Source organism: Abramis brama (assembly GCF_963993115.1).
Source record: "Abramis brama genome assembly, chromosome: 16".
Taxonomy (NCBI): Eukaryota; Metazoa; Chordata; class Actinopteri; order Cypriniformes; family Leuciscidae; genus Abramis; species Abramis brama.
The window spans coordinates 25,698,842-25,722,160 of NC_139978.1; the positions used below are offsets into that span (position 1 = coordinate 25,698,842).

The 23,319-nt window shown below is 38.1% G+C and overlaps 1 protein-coding gene and 4 long non-coding RNA genes across 9 annotated transcripts; 4 read left to right on the forward strand and 1 right to left on the reverse strand.

Moving 5' to 3' along the window:
- Nucleotides 1-1,014: 1,014 nt before the first annotated feature.
- col2a1a (collagen, type II, alpha 1a) lies at nucleotides 1,015-23,319 on the reverse strand. Of its 2 annotated transcripts, XM_084138428.1 has the most exons (54): nucleotides 23,004-23,319; nucleotides 20,676-20,885; nucleotides 19,283-19,299; nucleotides 19,145-19,177; nucleotides 19,011-19,043; nucleotides 18,750-18,803; nucleotides 18,442-18,543; nucleotides 18,270-18,347; nucleotides 17,453-17,497; nucleotides 17,240-17,293; nucleotides 16,968-17,021; nucleotides 16,817-16,870; nucleotides 16,632-16,685; nucleotides 16,494-16,547; nucleotides 15,282-15,326; nucleotides 15,118-15,171; nucleotides 14,962-15,006; nucleotides 14,583-14,636; nucleotides 14,365-14,463; nucleotides 14,189-14,233; nucleotides 13,926-14,024; nucleotides 13,710-13,763; nucleotides 13,465-13,572; nucleotides 13,324-13,377; nucleotides 13,136-13,234; nucleotides 12,913-12,966; nucleotides 12,172-12,270; nucleotides 12,004-12,057; nucleotides 11,861-11,914; nucleotides 11,685-11,738; nucleotides 11,522-11,575; nucleotides 11,372-11,416; nucleotides 11,157-11,255; nucleotides 10,444-10,551; nucleotides 10,270-10,323; nucleotides 10,125-10,178; nucleotides 9,972-10,025; nucleotides 9,771-9,824; nucleotides 9,088-9,195; nucleotides 8,774-8,827; nucleotides 8,584-8,637; nucleotides 8,293-8,454; nucleotides 8,060-8,167; nucleotides 7,467-7,574; nucleotides 7,260-7,313; nucleotides 6,801-6,908; nucleotides 6,280-6,333; nucleotides 5,823-5,930; nucleotides 5,669-5,722; nucleotides 5,454-5,561; nucleotides 5,082-5,370; nucleotides 3,763-3,950; nucleotides 3,106-3,348; nucleotides 1,015-2,518 (listed from the first exon to the last, which is right to left on the reverse strand). In XM_084138428.1, the coding sequence occupies exons 1-54, from the start codon at nucleotides 23,095-23,097 to the stop codon at nucleotides 2,372-2,374; spliced, it is 4,476 nt and encodes a 1,491-aa protein (XP_083994554.1). In that variant the 5' UTR covers nucleotides 23,098-23,319; the 3' UTR covers nucleotides 1,015-2,371. The 2 variants fall into 2 exon arrangements, with proteins under 2 accessions (XP_083994554.1, XP_083994555.1); XM_084138429.1 differs by lacking the exon at nucleotides 20,676-20,885.
- Nucleotides 2,401-3,890, forward strand: LOC311098301. 2 transcript variants are annotated; one of them, XR_014609454.1, is made up of 4 exons: nucleotides 2,401-2,541; nucleotides 3,113-3,249; nucleotides 3,510-3,647; nucleotides 3,751-3,890. It is a non-coding gene; the product is annotated as an uncharacterized lncRNA (long non-coding RNA). The 2 variants fall into 2 exon arrangements; XR_014609455.1 differs by lacking the exon at nucleotides 3,751-3,890 and having other exon boundaries at nucleotides 3,510-3,736.
- LOC311098302 lies at nucleotides 5,823-6,935 on the forward strand. The gene is made up of 3 exons (XR_014609456.1): nucleotides 5,823-5,964; nucleotides 6,294-6,354; nucleotides 6,848-6,935. It is a non-coding gene; the product is annotated as an uncharacterized lncRNA (long non-coding RNA).
- LOC311098300 lies at nucleotides 6,991-8,468 on the forward strand. Of its 2 annotated transcripts, none has more exons than XR_014609452.1 (4): nucleotides 6,991-7,336; nucleotides 7,478-7,579; nucleotides 8,062-8,174; nucleotides 8,331-8,468. It is a non-coding gene; the product is annotated as an uncharacterized lncRNA (long non-coding RNA). The 2 variants fall into 2 exon arrangements; XR_014609453.1 differs by having other exon boundaries at nucleotides 7,490-7,579.
- Nucleotides 9,106-13,571, forward strand: LOC311098299. Of its 2 annotated transcripts, XR_014609450.1 has the most exons (8): nucleotides 9,106-9,218; nucleotides 9,773-9,793; nucleotides 9,974-10,217; nucleotides 10,458-10,577; nucleotides 11,162-11,270; nucleotides 12,186-12,992; nucleotides 13,106-13,227; nucleotides 13,476-13,571. It is a non-coding gene; the product is annotated as an uncharacterized lncRNA (long non-coding RNA). The 2 variants fall into 2 exon arrangements; XR_014609451.1 differs by lacking the exon at nucleotides 13,476-13,571 and having other exon boundaries at nucleotides 13,106-13,298.

Below are 23,319 nucleotides of genomic sequence, written 5' to 3' on the forward strand. Positions count from 1 at the left end.
AAAAATAATCATGGAACTGAATTATCAAATGCAAAAATATTTTAAAAAATTGTCTTTTGGAAGTTAATCAATCCTGGCTCAAAAACCTGAGGGGGCACGTGTCCCCTCGGTTTGAAAAGTTGCGAATTTAACTTATGGGCAAAATTGGAATGTCACACAAAACATGTAAGGGATAATGTAAATCCAGCCAGTTGTTATCTCAGAATAAACACAGACAGGGTGATCAGGACCCCGACAGGAAGCAGAGTTTCTGTGTAACTTTTGCCATATTTTCACACTTAAAATATTGCTTTAGTAATCCTCTTTTACCTTTGTCCTCTTTTGTACAAAGAAATAAGTCTTCTGACATATCTCTCTTAGGTGGCTGCCTTGTTGTCAGCAAGTCTGTGAATGATTCAATGGGCTTTTAATTGTTGAGAAATTACTCGTATTTAAATGTTTGGTTCAACATACTCACCTGTTGATCAAAAATTGCCTGACTTGCACCAGAAAAGTTTTATTTTCAGCAGGGTGTACTCATTTTTGCAACACAACATTTTATCAATTTGCTAAAAAAAAATGTTCCTGATTAATATTGATATGCTTCTCTGGTATTTCATCAACCAGACTTGCTAGAACATTATATCTTCAAGGAATGCTAATGTCTTCTACCTAAAGGTATAGTATTTGCTGAATTTGTGGACATTACATTTACATTTAGTCATTTAGCAGACGCTTTTGCCCAAAGCGACTTACAAATTAGGACTAAGTTAAGCGAGTCATAGTGAAGAGGCAAAAACAACGCAAGAAACTGGACTTTCGGACAGGGTGTACTCATTTATGCTGAGTACTTGTACAAGCCTTTGTGTCTGAAACCCTGTGTGCTTCTATTCCAGAAAATTCACAAATATACAGTACACACACACGCAAACTAATACAAACAAGCAATGCAACTATAGTTTGTACTCCAAATCCATACATTTAACATGTTGTGCTCATGATGATTAAAAACACAATTAAAATCTGACTTCATAATTCCTTGTTTTTTCCTTTATTTTCAATTTACATTAATTAAAATCGTAACAAAACCAGAACCAAACAGAGAGAACAAACAAACAAAAAAAAGACCAAGATCATAATAATATTAATTATAACAAAAATATACACACCCTCATACACACACACACATCCTGCTCAGTGCTACGGCGATCCTTTGGGAGCAAAATTCCGGCATTGCCAAAAGAGTCCCTCTGTCTTTTGATCATCCCGCGTAGTTCCGCATCCTCTGAGCAGGCTGTGTGTGTTGAATGAGGCCAGTTAGGGAGTGGGATGGTCTGGGAATTCTGGGAAATACTGACTGATAGATCAATACTAATAGCACCTTCTGAAGATGGACTGAGCCGTGCCGGGGTGTCTTCCTGACGTTTCTCGAACCCCATGCTGCTTTCGTTCACATCCAGATTTTAACTTTGTTTTTTCCTGTGTGAGGTAGCTTTTCTTGAAAAATGAAGATCATGCAAATAAACAAAAAATAGAAATGGTTTCCAAATTTTATTAGATTTTTTTTCTTTTTTGCTATTATGTTAAGGGACCAAAACTTCCTTGTTTGGGCGATCATGAGAAAAAAATATTGATTTACAAACAAAAAAAAAAAAAGAAATAAAGAAATGGAACTGCACTTTCCCCAAAAAATTGTAGGTGTGTATAGGCACATGCTCACATACACAAACACATAATTGTGAAAATATATAGATCTGGCTGCTTCAGTAAAGACTGAATCAAGATTTTTTTTTTTGTTATTATACACAGTAAATATAAACTTATTCCCTCCTCAGGTTTAACATTTCACAAAATCTTGCATAATGTGATGTTTTCTTCTGAGTCACAGTCAAGAGGCAGAAGGAGGGGTGAAGTGGGACTGGGTATGGACGTTTTCTTTAGTGGGAGGGACTACTGTGGTATACAGCCATGACGCTGTACAGCATCACCCACCCACCCACCCACCCTCTGCAGGATGTGATGACATCAAGCCATGTTTCTGTCTTTCATTGAATCTCTTATTCTTCTTGTTGCGCTCACTTGTTCTGTCCCCCTCTTGGCTCCCGTCAGGAGGAGGCGCTGCACTGAGGACTTGTGGGAAACATGGCTGGATTTCAGAGGGAGAGACTATTTGGGGCAATCCCATTTAGCGATGGTTTTCCTGCACACTAAACATGGACAGCACGACTTTTTGTGTTTTAGAGAAAAAAAACTTTCGTCAATTTTCAGATTTCTTTTCTTTTCTTCCATATTTCATTATTTGGAGAGTGTATTGCATCCTCACAGTTATTGCTCGTCATTGGTATTTTTCCATGTCTTATCTCAATCCACATATGTTTTTGTTTTGTTTTTTTTACAAGAAGCAGACTGCACCAATGTCCACTCCAAACTCCTGATCTGCTCCTCCGATGTCCATTGGAGCAATGTCCACGATGGGCAGCCTGGATGTCTTCTGAGTTTTGTACTCAATCACAGTCTTGGCCCACTGGCCAGTGTGCTTCTGTAAGACAGCAGAAAAGCCATGTAAGTAGTGTAAATATTTTACTATTTTATTTGGGGTCAACACAAATTTTGTATTGTTTTTTAAAGAAGCCTGCTCACGATGCCTGTATTTGTTTGTAAAAAAAATATTATTACAATTTAAAATAAGTGTTTTCTATTTTAATATATTTTAAAATGTAATTTATTCCTGTGATGGCAAAGCTGAATTTTCAGCATCATTACTCCAGTCTTCAGTGTCACATGATCCTTCAGAAATCACTCTAATATCCTGATTTTGTGCTCAAGTAACATTTATTATTAGTAGTATAATCAATTTTGAAAGCAGTTGTGCGGCTTAATATATTTGTGGAAACCATGATTCGTTTTTTTTAGGATTCTTTGATAGCATTTATTTGAAATAATGTTTTCTAACATTATAAATATCTTTACCGTAATTTCTAATCAATTTGGTGCTTCCTTGATGAATAAAAGTATTATTTTCTTTAGAAAAAAGATTACTGACCCTAAACTTTTGAACAGTAGTGTGTATAGTTTCATTTATTTCATTAAAATGTAATTAAAAGTATATTATATGGTGTGATTCACCTTGCAGCCATCCTCAACCACGCCATATGTAAAGCGGCTGTTGCCCTCTGCTCTGATCTCCACATCATTGGAGCCCTGCAGCAGAACGGCCTTCTTCAGGTTTCCTGTGGCTTGGTCCATGTAAGCCACACTGTTCTTGCAGTGGTAGGTGATGGTCTGAGTGGCCTCAGTAGACAGCAGTCTCAGGAAGTTCAACTGGATGGTGGTAGTACTAGGAGTCTGGCTGCTATCAGCATAGCTGAACTGTTAGAAAAGGGAAAAAAATGTTTTACTTAAAGAAAATGGTCATCAATATCACTGAAAGGTTAAATGTAACGCTAGAAAAATAGATGGCAAACTGGAAAGGAGGGAGTATTTCAGCATAGCTCCTTGTCCCTGCTGATTCATGATTTTCTGATTTTCAGCACCATGGACCAGCAGAAATTCAGAACTGTGAACAGCTCCCAAAACTTGGGATCTCAACCACATGATTGGAATTTGCAAGGACTCAGGCTGGCTTTGGAACAACTGTTCATAATCAAATACAAATGTGCCTTTTTGTGGTACTGTAAACCTTTAAACAGACTTTTTATGATTTCTTTTTATGTTTTGTTTTGTTTGTAGTCACATAACTAAAATTTAAAGTGAACATCTCCAAAATTACAGGATTATACTCACGTGGAATCCACCATTCATGCTCTCTCCAAACCACACGTGTTTCAGCCCCTTGCCCTTACTGCTCCACCAGTTCTTGCGTGGGATTTTGGGAGTGCTGGGCTTCACACAGGTCTCTCCGGTCTCCATATTACAGAAGACTTTGATGGCATCAGCACTGCTTCCAAGATTAGGATCAACCCAGTAGTCACCTGTGGATTGGGACCAAACATTCAAATCAAGTCACCTGTATTTATATAGTGCTTTATACAATATAAATAGTTTCAAAACAGCTTCATAGTAATAAACAGATAAATAACAGAATCATTGATGCAAACTTCATCAAATATGAGACAAACTAAAATAAGACAGCTAAAAAGACAATAGAGTCATTATTCAGTTCATGTCAGTTCAGTGTTGGTTGAGTTCAGTTCATTAACTGTGTAAAGTTCATCAATTATTTATGAAACAAGTTCCATTCAGCTGTACAGAAGACAATTGTGCCGTTATTCAGCTCATTTCGGTTCAGGTTTTGTTCTCATCCGATAATGTCAATGTAGTCAAATCAATAATATTAATGAATTTTAAGTGTCTTTTAAACTCCAACCAAAAGCGACAGTGCCAAGGAACATGAACTCCATCAGGTGACAGAAAATCAGGATCAGTCACAGGGCCAGTTCTCCTCTGCTCAAATGAACGAATGTGAGTAATAGTGAGTATCATTCAAGCAAGTGTGTTTGATTGTTTGAGTCAGGGTGTCCAAACTAGGTCCTGGAGGGCCACTGTCCTGCAGAGTTTAGCTCCAACTTGCCTCAACACACCTGATTGGAAGTTTCTAGTATGCCTTGTAAGACCTTGATTAGCTGGCACAGGTGTGTTTAATTGGGGTTGGAGCTAAACTCAGAAGGAAAGTGGCCCACCAAGAGCAGGATTGTAGTGATGGGAAGTTCGGATCATTTTACTGACTCTCTGAAATATTCGTTCATTTTCATGAGCGAGATCAAACGAGAGAGTCATTTCTTTCATTTAAGTGGCTTTATATGTTATTCTTTTAACAGCCAAATTCCCTGAACACATTACGCAATCTTGATCATATTCTGAATTAAGAAATCATTATAATACAGCCAAAGAAAATTTACTGGGAACATAAATATTTACTTTACCTTCTGAGTCTTTCGTTCATTTGTCATGTGACAGACGCAATGAACGGATGGTTCATGATTGACCCATCACTACTGGATTGGACACCCCTGGTTTTGAGCATTTGGAAGCTCTGTCGTGATGCATATGAACATTCTCCTAATGTAAAATTTTCTCTGAATCGTTTCTTCTTCGTTTCTTACCGCTCTTCCATTCAGGGTGGCAGAGTTTCAGGTCTCGGCAGGAGCGTGCAGGTTTCTTGCGGGAGCCATCTGGGCTGCGGATGTCCTCGATCTGGCTGTTGATTGACTTCAATGTGGCATCCACCTCCACATCATGTTGTCTAAGAGAGCTGGAGGCCTCGTCGGCACGCATGTAACGCAGAGGATCGGGTCCTTTCTCAGTCTGAGCCAACCCAGCGAAGGCAGACATGTCAATGCCAGGGCCAGGGGGACCAGGAGGACCAGGAGGTCCAGCGTTACCAGGAGGACCCTAAAGAGAGCAGAAAGGAAGAAAAATTAATCAGACATATTCCATTCGATATAAATGTCTGTGAATATTTCAGCTGCACTCACACTTGGGCCAGTCTCTCCAGAGCGTCCACGAGGTCCAGGTGGTCCAATGGGTCCAGGCTGACCATTAGAACCGTCCTTACCAGCTGGTCCAACAGGTCCGCCAGGTCCCTATTGCAGATAAGATGGGTTAAAGACACCATTAGTAATCCATCTGAGCATTGAAGTTTCTAATTTGTGGTTCTCAGCAAGTTTAAGACAACAGAACTGACACTCACCTTAGCGCCAGTTGGTCCAGAAGGTCCGGCAGCACCCTGGTCTCCAGGAGAACCCTTTTTTGAGGAGACACAACAGAGTTGTTAGCATATCTCATATCACTGCTTTACCATTATAGCCTGTTTGTAAAAACTAAGACTTGTAAATGAGACTCACTGGAGGTCCTGGCAGACCCTGCAGACCGGTGAATCCTCTGTGTCCCTTCTGACCTCTTTCTCCAGCTTCTCCTGCCTCACCCTTATCACCACGAGGTCCTTGGGGTCCCTGATGCAGAGAAATGGAAAAGGTCCAGCAACATGTGAGCAACTACAACGTGATATACAGTAAAGCCACAAAAATGACTTTAAATGTGACTTTAAATTAATAACATGTTGAACTTGAATTAAACCAGTTCATTTAGATGTTACCACATGAGGACAGTTTTTGCATTTTAACTAAATGGAGTTTAGGAGTAAGAAACTGAACTCTTCTGGTCAATTTACTGTATTTTCTTCTTAGCTATACATTGTAAGCATAATATATTTTGAAAATGGCTATTTTGAGGATTTAAAAGCTCAAGCTGAGTATTTTTAGCTTTATGTTTTGGTATACAAGCTTAATAAAATGTACTTACAACCATGCCTCTAGCTCCAGCCGATCCAGGGGGGCCAGCAGGTCCTTGTGGGCCCTTAAGAAAGTAAACAAGATGGTAAATACATAATAAATAAAATTACTTCATGTAATATAACATTTCTAAAGCTTTTTAGCTTTCTCTTGTCTCTTGCACATCATCCTACAGGTGATTTTTCTTGGGGGAAATGATGTAACACTAATGTGTTTTGATTAACACAATTAGTAGGGTTTTGTTGATTGAAATATGAGACCATAAATTAAATCAAGCAGCTTCCTGTAGAATTTATCCAAAGATATAATGGTGATAATTGTGATATTTTAACAAAGAGTGTCAGAATTGAGGTAATCAGAATGGTCATCATTGGTGATTTGAATAATGTTGGCAATAATTGTCATGCAAGCAATAAATATATCACTGCTTTGTGTTTCTGTCCCCTAGATGCAAATGTCATGCATTCTTGTATCCAGAAGATACATTGTTTGTATTATTGAAAATTAGATTTCTTAAGTTTATGTACTCACATTCTCTCCTCTGTCTCCCTGTTTGCCAACTGGACCAACGGAGCCAGGAGCACCAGGGGCACCAGGAGCTCCAGGAGCACCAATCGGGCCAGTGTTACCACGCTCACCCTAGAGAAGAACAAACAAAACTCATTACGTGTTTCAGCTGGCTGGAAATCCATCTGTATATGGACTAGCCACCATTTTTGTCCAAAATTTTAGACAGAGAAATTTGCCAAATAACCACATTTACTATATATTAAATAAGTCATTTAAAAATTCATTTTTCATAGTTTTTTCCCAGTAATTTAGAAATGAAAAAGAAAATACAAAAAAAGTTAACTTGACCTTTGGACCTCAGTGTTATGTGGTAAATAGTAATATATTGTTTACTTGTATGGAATTTTTTAGACTTCTTTGTGATTTACAAAGATCAGAGGGCAATAAATATTTATTATATGTGTTTGTTTGTTTCCTCACCTTCACACCAGTGGCACCATCTCTACCAGGTGGACCATCAGATCCAGGATTACCCTGAAGACAAACAGAACAGATGAGTGAGATCTGGTCTTGATATGGTTGTATTATATATATATTGGAGGAATCTTAACTTCACTTCAGATCTACTTTTGAGTCAGATGAATCCAGTCTAGTTTGCCTTGTTTTTTTCATGTATGTGTTTTTTACCTCACGTCCAGTCTCGCCAGCAGGTCCAGTCAATCCAGGAGGTCCAACAGGGCCAGGAGGTCCACGGTCACCAGAAGAACCAGATGCTCCCTGTTTGCCAGGCTCACCCTGAGGTACAAATCATTAGTGTCAGATTAGGGACATTCCATCAGTATCTAATTATATCACCATCAGTACTTAATAATGATTTTGAGAAAAAAAAAATCTTTAGATATGATGTAAATTAAAGATATGTAAGTGGCCCATTAAAAGAGGCATTTTAATAGTAATACTTAATGGCCTGGTTGTGGCTTAGATTTAGCCAGGATTAGTCCTTAGTTCAATTAAGATATTTAAGTAGCTTTTATAAACGTGCCTTAGAAAAAAACATTACTGGTGTGCATCTTGAGACAAAATAATGGCACTGACATATTTTAAGATATGTCAGTGTAAGTTGCTTTCAGTTAAAGCAGCTCAAACATGCATTTTAGTCTGGGACTAGCTTAAGCCTTGTCTGTAAAACCGATAGATAAACACTAAAGTCTATGCTAAAATGTAAAAGAATGAGAGATTTTCAAGTGGAAATTATGTTTCTTGTGGGTTTATCTACTTACAGAGGGTCCTGGGAGTCCTGGGAATCCCCTTTCACCACGCTGACCAGGCAAACCAACAATACCACGCTGACCAGCAAGACCAGCAGGGCCAGAAGGACCATCAACACCCTACACAGTAAATAGCGAGAGAAGAAAAATTAGGAATACAATAAGGAAAAAATGGAGCTGTGCTGGATACACCAGACAAATTTGCCTTGGGTGCTAAAATGAGCATGTATGAATCTGAGCCTTACAGGAAGACCAACCACTCCAGGCTCTCCCTTCTCTCCAGGTGAACCAGGAGGTCCACGCAGTCCAGCATCTCCTGCTCTGCCTGGGGGACCAGCATCACCACGAACTCCCTTAGGACCATCCTTACCAGCAGAACCTGCAGGGCCAGCAGGACCAGGGTTACCCTGAGAGAAGAGGGAAAAATAAGTGAAAAAATATTTAGATTTTAGATTTGGATAATACAGTCTAGTCGATCAATTTAAACTAATTATGGAGGAACCACAGAGAAATGTCTGTGATTTTGAGGGGCTTACATTGGGGCCAGGTGGTCCAACTCTTCCTGCAGCACCTGGGAAACCAGTGACACCCTACAATGGAGGAACATATTTTTGTTTAGAAAAATCAATGCAGTCTAATATCTTTACTTGCAAAGGAACTAGTAAATATTTAAAAAAACAAATAAAAAGTTATTGCTCATGACTAATTTATTATTTAGTAACTCACAGGGGCTCCTTGGGCTCCACGTGCTCCCTTGGGTCCTGTAACACCAGTTGGGCCCTGAAATTAAGCAGTGAACATTGATGAGCCAAATATGATCATTTCATCCAGGTAAAAACAGCACAAAGTTGATGCACTATGCTAAACTCTCAATTTATTTATGCAGACAATGACAAAGATTTCGAAAATGTCATGTGGCAATAACCAAAACCAAACTGCTTTCTAAAAACAGCCTCTTTCAATTGAGTATGAGTGTAAAACTGATTTACAAAGTGACAATGGCTCAAAGTAGCATTAGATGCTGAGGCAAAGACCCTTACCACTGGGCCGGGTGCTCCGGATGGTCCTTGGGGTCCAGGGGCTCCACCGTCACCTTTCTGTCCTGACTCACCCTGCTCTCCCTTAATTCCAGGCTGGCCATCAGCACCCTGAGGAGAGACAGAGATGAAAGGTTGTAACCAGTTTTGGCTTTCTCATAACTGAATGCTCTAAATTTCAGTTTAAATACTAAATTGACATTCCCTAATTGATTATTTCACATTTCCACATTCACATGAGAAAGCCAAATTGTAGCAACAGAGAATTGTACATTTTGTACATTGTACCTAAAGAGTAGTAAGTTTTGTAGCAAATCTGTGGAATGTTCAATAGATGTGAAAATGATGACATTAATTGGCACATTGTTTTTCTCATCATTTTATTTGCCTTTTATGATGCTCTTTAAAATGCCAAGATCTGTCCACCTTTTCATGTCAGAAAATATTCAATTTTGAAAGGAATGCATAAAACAATGTATAATGGTGCTAGTGGGTATATTTGTATTGTATTAGCATTCGTGTTTCACAGAATATCCCTTTATATTCACAATGTTATTAATTGGTTGTTGTTGTTTTTTTCATTTTTATTTTAATGAATTTATAATGGAAATGATATTTTATGATAAATGACAGTCTATAATATTCCATCACAATTTTGTGCATTTTGTAACAGTGTTTCTACTTACAGGGGGTCCAGCAAAGCCAGCAGGTCCGGGTGCACCAATCTCACCACGATCACCCTAACATGATGACAAAAGAATAATAAACAAGAAGAAAACTGAAGATAACCTTTAGACTACACACTTGAAAAAACCACAAACTCCATTAGAACTTCTTTTTGCTACACTAATCACATTGAATAAAAATGTAACAAATGTTTTGCTTACAGGGGCACCACGAGAACCAGGAGCACCATTTGGGCCAATGGCACCAGTTTCACCCTGTGAGAGAAGAAAAAGAATAGTGAATTAAACAATACCCTCAAATAATTTCAGCATACAATCAATGGTGGAAGACCACAGCAGGGATGAGACATTCACCTTTGCGCCATTGGGACCAGAAGGACCGGGTGGACCAATTGGACCAGTCAAACCCTGACAAAAAAATGACAGAAACATCATTACTTATAATGAGTAAGAAAAATGCAAGCAATTTCCTTACATTTGCTGTATATATAGCACTTACTCTTGAACCATCTTTGCCAGGAGCACCTTCGGGTCCTTTCTCTCCGCTGTCACCCTAGTAAATGAGACATTCAATAAGTCATTCAATCATTCAGTAGGCTGTTCTTAAGTAATATGACATTAGGTTGATGTAATCACTGAGAGGAGGGGTTGTACCATTTCTAAAGACACTTACTCTGTCACCTTTAGCTCCAGAGATTCCAACCGCTCCTCTCTCACCAGGCATGCCCTGCAGACCGGGAGGGCCCTGAACTCCAGCAGCACCAGCTGGTCCAATTGCACCCTGTTGGAAATCAAGCAGAGACATGAGTAGGAATTTGAGAGATTGGCTGTGTTGAGGGTGTTGGGGTGGGGTCCAAAGGTTTGAGACCACATTGAAAATCTGTTGTTGTTGTTTTATTTTAACTTGGAACGGAAGTAAACATATTTATAAAGAATTATTATTAAAAAAATAAGTTATTGAGTTAAATATAAGTTATTTATAAAACTATAAGTTACAAAAATTGAGCTTTTAAAAATTTTAAACTAAAAAAGTGTATGCTGTAAAATTAATATTAATCAAGAGATTGCTAAACAAATGTAAATTTATTTCATAGTTACTGTAACTCCAGGCAGTTAATGTATATATATATATATATATATATATATATATAGTTTGTATAAATACAACTGGAGGAATCAAAGTAGAAAATAGAAAATAGTTATTTTAAATTGTAATTGAATTTCAAAATATTACTGTTTATTGTATTACTATTTGTGATTTAATAAATGCAGCCATGGTGAGCATAATAGACCATAAATGGTAGTTTATGTATTCATTTGACTGTTTAAGGATTTAAATTTTGAATAGTAGAGCACAATCTCAGTCAGATGTGATTTGGGTCTGACCTTAGGTCCATCAGTTCCGGGAGTTCCTGGAAGTCCCCTTGGTCCCTGGAGACCCTGAGAGCCAGCACCTCCTCTCTCACCAGGGAAACCACGTTCACCCTGAGAGAAGCACAGGCAAGAGTTATTTTTGTGCAAAGTAATGAATAATTAGTCATTTGTACTGATTTGCATAAATTGCAAATTGGGAATCTTGTTAGTTCAGGATAGGAACTCACTCTTGGTCCAGTGGAACCGGCAGCACCACCCTCTCCAGGAACACCCTATAGAGAGGAAGAAAATCAGCATAGTCAGGATAGTTAAAATCACTAATAACATCACAACAGCACAAATGGAGAATAATAACATATATCTTAAGTGATCCTTACCTGGTCACCAGGTTTACCGGGCTCTCCGGGGGCTCCAGTAGGTCCTGGCAGACCCTGTGCAAAAAATAGAGTAAATATTACAAAACCCTGATAATTACACTTATTCACTCAAAAAGTGCAGTTTTAACCCTCTTTCGCAGTTAGTTGTGTTGTGTAATTGTACCTGGAAGCCAGATGGACCAGGCTGACCTTGCTCTCCTCTCTCACCAACAGCACCCTTAAAGCACAATGAAATCACAATTTATTTAAAAATCCAAGGAATTATTACAAATGGGATTTTAAGATTATTGATTAATTAAAAAAATTGAGGCATTGTGAGTGATGTGACAAAATACTTACAGCAGGGCCAGGTGGACCAGCAGCTCCAGTCTCTCCATCTTTACCAGGCAAACCCTAATAGAAGAAAAAACAAAGAGAGACAAATCTGAGGATATCTGGGACAAAAAATATGCATGAAAAAAATATGTTGTAACATGACTTACTCTAAGACCAGGCCGTCCAATAAGTCCTTTCTCTCCAGTTTTTCCAGGTTCACCCTGTGTGGGAGAGATACAGTCCCTTCAATACAACACATACACTTCCCACCCAGTTTTATGGACATGAATATGAACCCTTTTAGTTAATTTGCAGAAATACTCTAATGGTCTTACATTGGCTCCCTTAGGTCCAGGGAATCCCATCACTCCAGGCTGACCACGAGCTCCCAGAGGCCCAGGAGGACCAGGGCGTCCATCATCACCAGCGGAACCCTACAATGAATAAAACATCTTCAGCACTGAACATTGCCCTGAACTATGTTGATATGCACCGATTAGCATCTGAATATCGTTTGTACCCAAAAGATATTTAGTCACTTTTAAGGTAAAATGTACACTAGCGTTCAAATGTTTGGGGTCTGTACGATTTTTTTTCTGTTTTTGAAAGAAGTCTCTAATGCTCAACAGGGCTGCATTTATTTGATCAAAACAGTAATATTGTGAACTGTTTTCTATTTTAATAAGTTTTAAGATTCAATCTATTCCTGTGATGGAAAATCTGATTTTCCATCAGAAATAATTTGTATATGCTTATTTAGTGCTCAAGTAACATTTCTTATTATTATCATCAATGTTGAAAACAGCTGTGCTGCTTAATATTTTTGTGGAAGCTGTGATATGTTTTTCAGGATTCTGATGTTTTAAAAATGGTTAACTCTGAAGCTGTGTGAATTAAAGAGACTACAAATGAAGGAAACTGTGTCCCTATAGGATAAAAATATTAATTTCCTTCTATGAAAAAGAAAATCGTACTGACCACAAACTTTTGAATGGTAGTGTACATCACTTTGCAGTCTGTAACTCTTCACTTGTAAAGTGACAAAAAAAAGTGCTTTAAATTGTATAGATACTCACAGGTGCTCCAACTTTTCCTTGAGGTCCAGCATCACCAGGGCGTCCAGTGAGACCCTGTTAGAGGAAGGAACAGATGAATGGTGAAAAATGCACTGAGCCTTTAAAGCAACAAGCATAAAAGCTTAGATTTTAGATTGATGTCTGTTGAGTAAAGTCATGATTATCTAAATTGATCTGAATATTATGTTTTCAGGTAAATCCAAGAAACACCACAATGACTCACTCTGGCTCCAGGAAGACCAGGCTCGCCTGTGCGGCCAGGATCTCCAGTCCCTCCTTTTGGTCCGGTCAAACCTGGAACACCACGATCACCAGGTGCACCCTATCATAGGACAGAACATTTGAGTACAGAAATCAGGAGGAAATACATGTGTTGAGCAGTTGAGTAACCAACTAGTCTAAATCAACAACCTTTGCTCCAGCTAGACCATCCTGACCAGGGAATCCGCGGTTACCTGGAGCTCCCTAATAAGGAAGAACACATATGGACTTATTAGTGTGGTTCTTTATCATTCTGTGAATCAGTAAAACTAATTTGGATATGATACATACTCTCTCTCCAGGGGGTCCGAGAGGTCCGGCAGAACCAGGCTCTCCTCTTGGTCCTCTCTTTCCTTCCTCTCCAGATGGCCCAGGGGAACCCTGAGGTCCTACAACACCCTGTGCAATTAGGAGAAAAATATGCCTGATTAGTTTGCTACAATATTTCATATGATTGTTATGGTACTTTAAAGTGGCCTTTAAAGTGGATACAAAAGAAAGGACAGCTGATGATAAGTATGATGTTGGTTACTTACACGCTCTCCCTTGGGTCCAGCCTCGCCTTTAAATCCTGGAATACCAGGGTCTCCCTGTATAAATACAACAGTGTTTTCAATAAGTACAATGGCAAACCTCAACTGGTAGAATAATCAGTAACCTGTGCTATCCGGATCCTCTATATGAAATAATTAAAAGATGTCTGGGAAACACTGAGAGCTATTTTTAAATTGGTTCAGAATATGATTACGTACAGATTGTCCCTTAGGCCCAAGAGGTCCAGTAGCCCCCTGAGGTCCGGGCGGGCCACGGGGTCCTGGGAAACCAGGGGCACCAGCAATGCCAGAAGCACCCTGCAAAGGGGAAATTAATCAATTGTTGTTTACAATAGATTCACTGCAACAGTGTGACCAGAGTGTTAAAGTTGGCATGAAAAATTGTATGCTAAAAAACTTATTTTATTTTATTACAGAGAAATTAGAGAAAGACATTTTTTTTATTATGTGGATATACTCACAGCAGATCCTTTGGCTCCAGGAATACCATCAGTACCAGGGTTACCCTGCAGAATGTAAACATTTAATATTTAAAAAACTAATTTTAACCATTGAAATCCAAAATATTGTATATATTGTATACAATGACAAAGAAATCAAATATTTTGCTTGTAATATTATCTGTAAGTTTACTCACAGATGCACCAGCAGGTCCAGGTGATCCAGGTGTTCCGGCTTCTCCACGGGGTCCTTGTGCACCCTCAGGTCCACGAGCTCCAGTGGGACCAGCTTCACCCTGCAGGAGTAAAGATCACATCTCATTGTCAAGGCTAATTGTATTTCTTATACTTCAAATGTTTAAATTTGAGAATGGTAAGGAATTCACAGAAGTGCTGTAGATGACGGATATTTTACCTTAGAACCAGGGGATCCAGGGAAACCTGGAGCACCAGCAGGGCCAACAGGACCCTGAGGACAGAAACATCAACAAATGATCAAAGAGGCATGCTTATTTCTTGTGCACCCTACACATCCCTTTAATGTTATTCTTTGATTTGTAAGTGGATGATGCACACTTTCTGATTTTTTCCAAGTAAAATTGTAAAATAATTTGACTAAATATTGTGTGAAATCATTTGCTATCAAGTTTAATCAAAATATTTATATATATCGATAATTGTCCATGTTGATGTCTCTATGTAACCCACATGGGTTTACTATTAGTTAACAATAGCCACAGTAAAACCAAATTATCTGAGAACTTGCACTTGAGAAAGTAAGAAAAAGCACTTACAGGAGGACCAGCGGGACCAGGCAGACCATCATTACCACGGGCACCCTATGGACAGACATAAGTAGAATCATTATAGTTTGAAGCCACCATCAGCTACACAAATTTTGATCATATATAGTATTCTTAATTAGGCCAGTTATCTGAGTGTTCACTTACAGCAGCACCAGTTGCACCAGGACGACCTCTCTCACCGGGAAGACCACGTGGACCCTGACAGACAAAAAAAAGAAAATAGGATGGAGAGAGTGAGATGCACTATTTCAGTGTCCGAAAACTACATCTATTGAATCATCAGGCCATTTCTGACTTTAGGTACTCACCATTGGTCCAGGAGCACCACTCTCACCGTTAGAACCTGCCTCACCCTGGAGGAAAAGAGAAGAGATTGATTAGACCTTCCTGTTGCATAATTTGCTCAGAAATGAGTAAAATGAATTAGCCCATTTAGCATCTGCGCAGGTAACACATGTTCCTCAATGTTTCTTAAAGGTTTGGTGTCTTTAGGAGTATCTAGGAGTCTTCATAGTTTAAAATATCTTTATATATAAAATAAATTGAAATCAATTCAATTATATTAGTTGTCTTTACTATGTACAAACATTTAAATTAATAATTTGATACAATGCACTTATGTTTTTACATTGTACTTCTATTATTATAATTACCTGCATGTAATTACATCTGTAATTCTTTTCTGTAATTACAGCTATAATTACACTGTTGACCCTTCCCTTACCTTTTAACCCAGCCTTAAACCTACACATACCACCAAACCTTTCCCCTAAACTAACCCGTATACCCCACCTCAATAGCAGCAAAAGTGTTTTGCAATACAATGTGAACACAATAAGTACATTGTATTTATATTTGATGTAAGTACATAATAATTAAATACACCTGATATTAAGTGTGACATTATTCAATATATATGTTCCTTACAACTGCATAAATCTATTATAATTCTGATGCCCTATGAAACCTGTCTGCAGTTTATTCTTGCATGTTGTTTGTCAGAAATGATTATAGACAGTGTGTTATGTGACTTTTACATAATTTATCTTTTTTGAAGAGTTGAGTATAAATGAGCAGGTAATATTTTATTAGGGGAAATATGTTATTATCTCAGTTTATCTTAAGGTCCGGTGTCTTTATAGTAGTCTTTATAGTTTAAAATATATTTATCATATAAAATATCTTTAGAAATTAAATTAAATATTACATTAAATAATCAATTAAATTGTTTAATAATATATATTGTTCCAAAGCATATTTGCAAACAATATTGCCTTACAACTACTTCAATTTAATAAATGTCTGTTAGAATTCTGATGCCCTATGAAACCCGTGAGCAGTATATTCTTACAGGCTGTTTGTCAGATATGATTGTAGACTGTACTGACCACAGACTTTTAAATGCAGTGTCCATCACTTTGCAGTCTGTAACTATAGACAGTGTATGTGACTTTTACAGATTTTATCTGTAAGAGTTGGGTGTTTTGCCTAAAAACTGATTGTTTTTTATGTTGCTGTACCTTAGCACCTGCGGCACCGGACTCTCCTTTAGCTCCATCAATACCTGGGTGTCCCTACAAACACATTCAAAGATGTTAGATGCATTCAGAAATAAACAAACAGAGAAACAAATGACTCCAGTCTCCGCTGAAACTCACTCTGTGTCCCTTGATTCCAGGAAGGCCAGGAGTTCCGGGGAATCCACGGGCTCCCTGTCAAACGGAAAAAAAAAACTTTGATTATGATTATGTTGCATATTTGTATAAATTGTATTATATAAGATTGTATGACCATCATCAGAATACTAACAAATGACCAAAACTGTTGCATGCTGGCTGTTTACCTGAGGCCCTGGGGGTCCACGCTCACCAGGTTTACCATGTTTGCCAGCCTCACCCTGGAAAGAGAACGGGCATAGACATATCAGTTAATATCTGTCAAATTTCACTATTTGAAATAGGTTGAATATCAAGCCAGTGGCAAAAATTACTCACATCACTTCCGGGTTTTCCAGGGGGCCCCGATGGGCCACGGGGTCCAAGGGCACCCTAAAATAAACCAAAAGTTAATTAAACTTGCATTGTGTCCAAGTAAATAGACTTTACCATTGCTGTCTGTAAAGCCATGTCATTGTCAATGTGCATATTAATGAGAATCTAAATGACAATCTGTGTGAGCCATTATGTATGTGGGTATATAAATGTGTATATGAATGTGTCATATGTGTAGGCTTGTGCTCTAAACCAGAAAGATTTGGGACACTTACAGCAGGGCCGGGTTCACCAGTCTCTCCAGGGTTGCCTTGGAAACCTTGTGGGCCCTGGAATAGAAATAAATGACAGTGTGGGGTTAGGAGCTGGCGTTGGTGGGTGCTAACATTTACTCATATCTGTCTCATCAATGGTAGCTTCAGTTATTTTTCAATAAATTGGGAATATGAAATTATTATATGAGCATGAATGATTGTGCATTTACTTACAGGTGCTCCAGAGGGGCCGGGAGGACCACGGGGACCCATTGGACCCTGTAGAAAAAGATAAAGTTAAATGCAGATTGGCCATTTTGACCCAAAAAAAACCAAAAACAGCATGAGAGTGTTGTATTTTCAATTTATTTATAGATTATGTTTCAAAGCTGGTTGAAGTCTAATAAAATTAATTATTTGTTTCATTGTGTGTAATTTTATTTTTAGTAACCACATTTATTGTGGATATCCGTGAATCACTATAGAAATTAAGCCTCCATTTGAAAAGGCTTTTGTCAGCAGGACACACTAATGATCAGAAAACATGTAACAGATTTGACTCTCCTTATATTGTTCAGAATGTTTCAGAGTTGATCATTTATTTAAATAAAAATGTTTAACAATGGATTCATTTGAAATCACAGAAAGAAGTAAAATAACAAAGCAGCACCTTAAATAGAGGCCTATGCTCATCTCAATACTAAATATTGAAATTTCAGGTGTTTTATTCATTTGTGCATGTTTTTGCATTAATCTATTTTCTTTTCTTTATATGTATTTTACAAATGCAGCTCATGTCTATCCAGACCATTCCACAAGGGGGCAGTTTGTGAATTAAAAACCTATATACTATAATAACTATGAATATTAATCCTGTTCTGACATATTGTTAAAGTTCCATATTAGCCAAGCCAAATTGAGTACTTTAAAATTTGACTTGATGTGAGATTAATTCCAAATGGGTTTAAAACAGATTTGATGTGCCAAGTCATTTTAATAGTTATTTCATACATATATATGTTTTCAGCGTGGGAACACTGTTTTTTCTCACCATTGGTCCCTGCATCACACCCATCGAAGCAATTCCTGCCTTCTCATCAAAACCACCAGCCATCTGAGCAGCAAAGTTCTGCACACACACACACAGAAAAACACACTTACAGTAACCCAGAAAGAGGCAGACACAAATTTAGCAAGCAGATGAAGGAGAAGGAGAGACATACTCCTCCAAGTCCATTAGGTCCTGGTGGCCCAGGGGGTCCAGGTGGTCCTGGGTTTCCAGGTGTACCAGGCTCGCCATCTCTCCCTCTTGGGCCGAGATTTCCCTAAGAGGAGGGGGGGAAACAGGGCATATGAGTGGAAAAGAAAAGAGAGTGAACAGATTAACTAAAGCCTTTTCACATGACAGCTTCCTGCAGAGTGTGCCCACTGCCCCCTAAATGTACCCGGATAACTGCTAATAAGGTTTGACATCACTTTACCTAACAAGTCTGAGAAAAAAAAAAAAAATTGAAAAGGAAAAATGTCTTACCTTCTCACCCTTAGGTCCTTTCTCACCACGTGTTCCTTGCTCTCCTGGGGGTCCCTAAAATCACAGAAAGAAAGAAAAATGTCAAAAAGAAAAGTTGTAGATAATTTATCTACATTTAACAATTTATCTACAGTCTCTGAAGTGAAAAAAAGTTGCAACAATAGGCAAATAAACGTTCAGGAGAGCCACCTAGTGGAGAAACGCAACGCCGCATTACAAATTATTCAGAAATCTACTACCAAAGTGTGTTTATAATCTCACCATTGGGCCAGCAGGTCCTCTTGGTCCAACTACCTACAGAAACAAATAAATAAATATTATTTAGCAACTCCAGTTTTTACAATTTGGTGAAATCATTCTAAAACACAAAGTTGTTTACTAGTGAAATGACTTACATCTGCAATATCGCCTGGTTCTCCTTTCTGCCCCTGTGGATAGTAAAAAATAACTTATTTAAGACCTAAACCTTAAGAATATTAGGTATTTCTTAAATAACGACCTTGATAAGTGAATAAGTCATGTCAAGACCTCACCTTTGCACCAATTGACTCTGTTGAATCAGGTCACAGGATGAAGGGAAAATAATAAAGATTGACAGTTAGACACAGAAGGAATTATATGTATACATTCTATCAATTAGCAAGTATTCAAAGAATATATATAAGAACCAATGTTGCAGAATAACTGTCTGGCTGGAGTCACAACATCTGCCTCATACATTTAGAACAACACTTCAAGCTCATTATCAAAAAACTAGGGGTCACAAAAGGCTCCGGAAAAAACAACTGTGAATGAAGTATTCAGCTGATTCTGACTCCTAATGAGGACGGTAAACCAGTCAGACAGTCAGTAAGAACTAATGAACAGCTATTCCCTGCTGAAACTACATAGCTAAGAAATTCCAACTCAACGGCACCCCACTAGGCCGTGTACCAAAACAGCATCATTCTCTTCCCAATCTGCATCGGTTAAATTGTTAAAAGCAGAATATTAAGGTGCAAGCTGAGGATCAGTTTAAAACATGATGTGTATTATAGTTGAATATTAGAAGCATTATTATTATTAAAATAAAAACATTTTAATAAATATTTAGAGAAAACTCATTCTGTATCAGTGCCATGATCTGATTACAGTGAGATAAAAATGTATATTAAAATGTTTAGATAAAACTTTTTTTGTTTTTGACAGCTATGTTCATCTTATTGTGTATATCTGTAGAGCAGTAAAAAACACATTTTGTGAAAATGAACAGAAAGTGCATTAAAAAGTTGAAAGAACACTTCTAAATTTTTCGTTAATTAGGTTGTTTTGAAAGAGGTAGTGCTATGACTTCTCATTCAAAGAATCTTGTTTTTCAGCTTTTCCGAACTAAAACAGTCTATGGCCAAGGTGGGTCCACTTTAAAAAAAAAAAAAAATCTATTTCATATCGATCTTTTTGAACTACTTATGTATAATAAATATCATATAATGCTATTATATTATAGAAGACAAATCATCCTCTGAATGAAGTATCATGAGACTAAAGTATAAATAAGTTAGCTCAAAGCTTATTTGTGAGCACTATAATTAATTGTAATTAATTGTAAATATCCTTTTTTGTAGTATCGACCAAATATCTTATCTAAAAACCATAGATTCCACAGCAAACTGGTGGAAAGATTGCATTCTTTTCTGTAAAAAAACAACAACCTACTATCAAAGTCAAATGTAAAGTGGGCCCATTTTAGCCATAGACAGCAAACGTAAAACTTAAAAGTGTTGCTTTCTTCCCCTTTGAATGTTGCTTTGAGTTCTGAACCAAATCACATGACCAACTTGAATAGGCTGTAGTCTGGTATGTGAGACTGTTGCTATAGTTACAGAACTCAGAGCAGACAGCTAGCGGGACAGGTATGATGAGCAAAAAGATAAGCAGAGAGCGGACCGATAGGCTCGTCGGTTTCAGCAGGGCAGATGGGACAGCACTCTCCGGGTGGAATGATGGGATTGGCACAGTCTCTCAGGTCCTCACAGATGACCTCGTCACACAGCACTGCCCCAGAGTCGCACACGCAGACACGGCATGGTTCTGGCTTCCATACAGTATGGTCTGCATACTGTTGGCCATCTTGGATGCAGCTGCCGAACTCTTCCTCTGCAGCCACCAGAAGGGGGCGACAGAATGGAGTGCATAGGGGTGAGAGACAGGTGAGCGACACATCTTCAAGCATACTAAAATAAAAAAAAACTTCCTGAAAAAAGTTGTAAGGGCTTCCTAATATAATTATTATATTATAATTATAATTTAGAAATATTTTAGTATATCTATCTATCTATCTATCTATCTATCTATCTATCTATATATATATAGATATATAATATTTTTTTATATATATACATATAAAATATGTTCTATTATATATATTCAAATGTTTGTCCCACTTGTGGCTGACATCTGGTTACATTATGATTATACATTCACTGCAACACTAGCTAGCAATATTTGCAGGGTGCATATCTGACACCCTGGTGTAAAATGTGGGCTCCTGTAGTCTGTGTATTTGTAACTGAACCCCAAATCTACTAAACTAGCCATGAATGGGGCTTTCTCAAACACAGACAGGGCTGCATTGACAGCCTGGTGCCTTATGCAAACACACCCATCTCGAAAGCTCCATCTGGATCTAATGGTCTCACTTACCACCAGGGCAAACACACCCTCGTGGGTAGGGAAGGACAGCCCTCACACACACAGAACGCCTTGACGTGTTTCGACTTTCATATGAAAGTGTAATTTGACTTTAACTCCCAGCAGCCCTAATGTACATGAATGAGGCAATTATAGCTGTTTAATTCTGTAAATACGGAAAATCCACTTTTCTTGGGTGCAAATATAGGCCAGCCTAAACAAGTGTTCAGTGTAATTAACATTTCCTTGTTCACAGTAAGAGCATAAGGATATCATCATCTGGGTGATTTTTCTTCTATCGCTTCAAAGTTGATCAAATCTCACAGTTCATAATCTTTCTCATTCCAAGATGCTTGTGTCCCTTTGAGGTTGTCAGTGTGATGTTTAGGTCATTCCAACAACATTCCAGAAACCCCCTCCCCTTCCACCCACCAAACCTAGTTCCCCAAATCTCCTTTAATCAACGCCAAATCCCCTGAACTAAACCTGAAATATTTTTTGCTTTCTAAACACTTTGCACATGTGCTAATGGTGCACCGTTTGAACCCTTGTAGGAACCTTTGCTCCTAATCTTGAGTGAAACAGCTCTGTCACTAGTGGATATTAATGGCCTATATATATGTGTGTATATATATATATATATATATATATATATATATATATATATATATATATATATATTACATAGCCTATATATTACATATATACACTTTAGGCATCATTTAGGGTTCCTCAGATCGAGACACTGGCAGAATTTCCTCTGAGAACAAAGATTGTCAATATTTCTTCCGCACTTTAAACACATATTGAAGATTGTCTAGTATCGAAAGCAAGTTTGCTTTATCATCTAAGAACTTTTTCTAGCATTACAACTAAGAAATCATAATTGTTCAGCAACTTTTAGGGAGTTTGCTTTTTTCTGTCAGTAACCTAATTTTGTGGACGCAATCGATGTCACTTAACTATTTTAAAACGTTTTATATCAGACACTTTTTCTGTCATATATGTGGAAATCTATATTAAAATATTAAGTAATGAGAGAAGGAAATGTTTATTCACTGTACCATGACACTGATCCTATCCAGCAGAAAGTGCTCGAGCAGCGTATTGTTGCTTGTAACCGCTTGCAAACGTTTGTAAAACGCATACATACGTAATACCAAAAATGAATACATGCATAAATAGTTTAACTGTTTTGTTCTTTCACTTTAAACGTAGAAAACTAATAAAAACAAGCGTTTCAGTGCGTTAACCTGTCGCGCAACGTCAGCATCTGTCATTCAGTCTCCACTGCGCGTGACTGACGCGCGAAAACCAGAAGGCTCTGGTGCGTCGCATCGCATGTTTGCAGTGTAGACTGCGTTCAAACTTTAAATATATGCAGACTTAAGACTTAAAATACAAGCATACTGCATGTACTTCAGGTCTTATATTTTACAAAGAGCAAAGGCATCCCACAGTCCAGAGGTGAAACGCGCAAACCAAACTGATCAATTCCAAACTTTCCTCTCAAGTCACCATGGCAACACTGTACAATTTTTTAGCAGAATACTTTGAATTTCAATGTGAAAAACTCCAACTTACGGTCATCTTCTTGTTGACATCTTACAAGGGATAGCAAAACGCATTGCGTTGCTACAAGTAGCAGGAGAGTCCGTGAATCCACTAATCTGAACATGTCTAAAGATTAGACATGCAGGTCCTCAGGGGTGAAATTCGCCGAAGATCCGGCGGAGCGGCAACTCTGTGCTCGCGACGAGTGTGTAAGTGGATGTGGATGTGTTTGGGAGGATCCGACGCCAGGCACACACAGACAGAACCCACCGCGTCTGTCAGAGCTCCGCGGTTTTATGTTCACTGGCGCATTTATGAATCTTAGTTTATCCCAAAACGTGAGTCC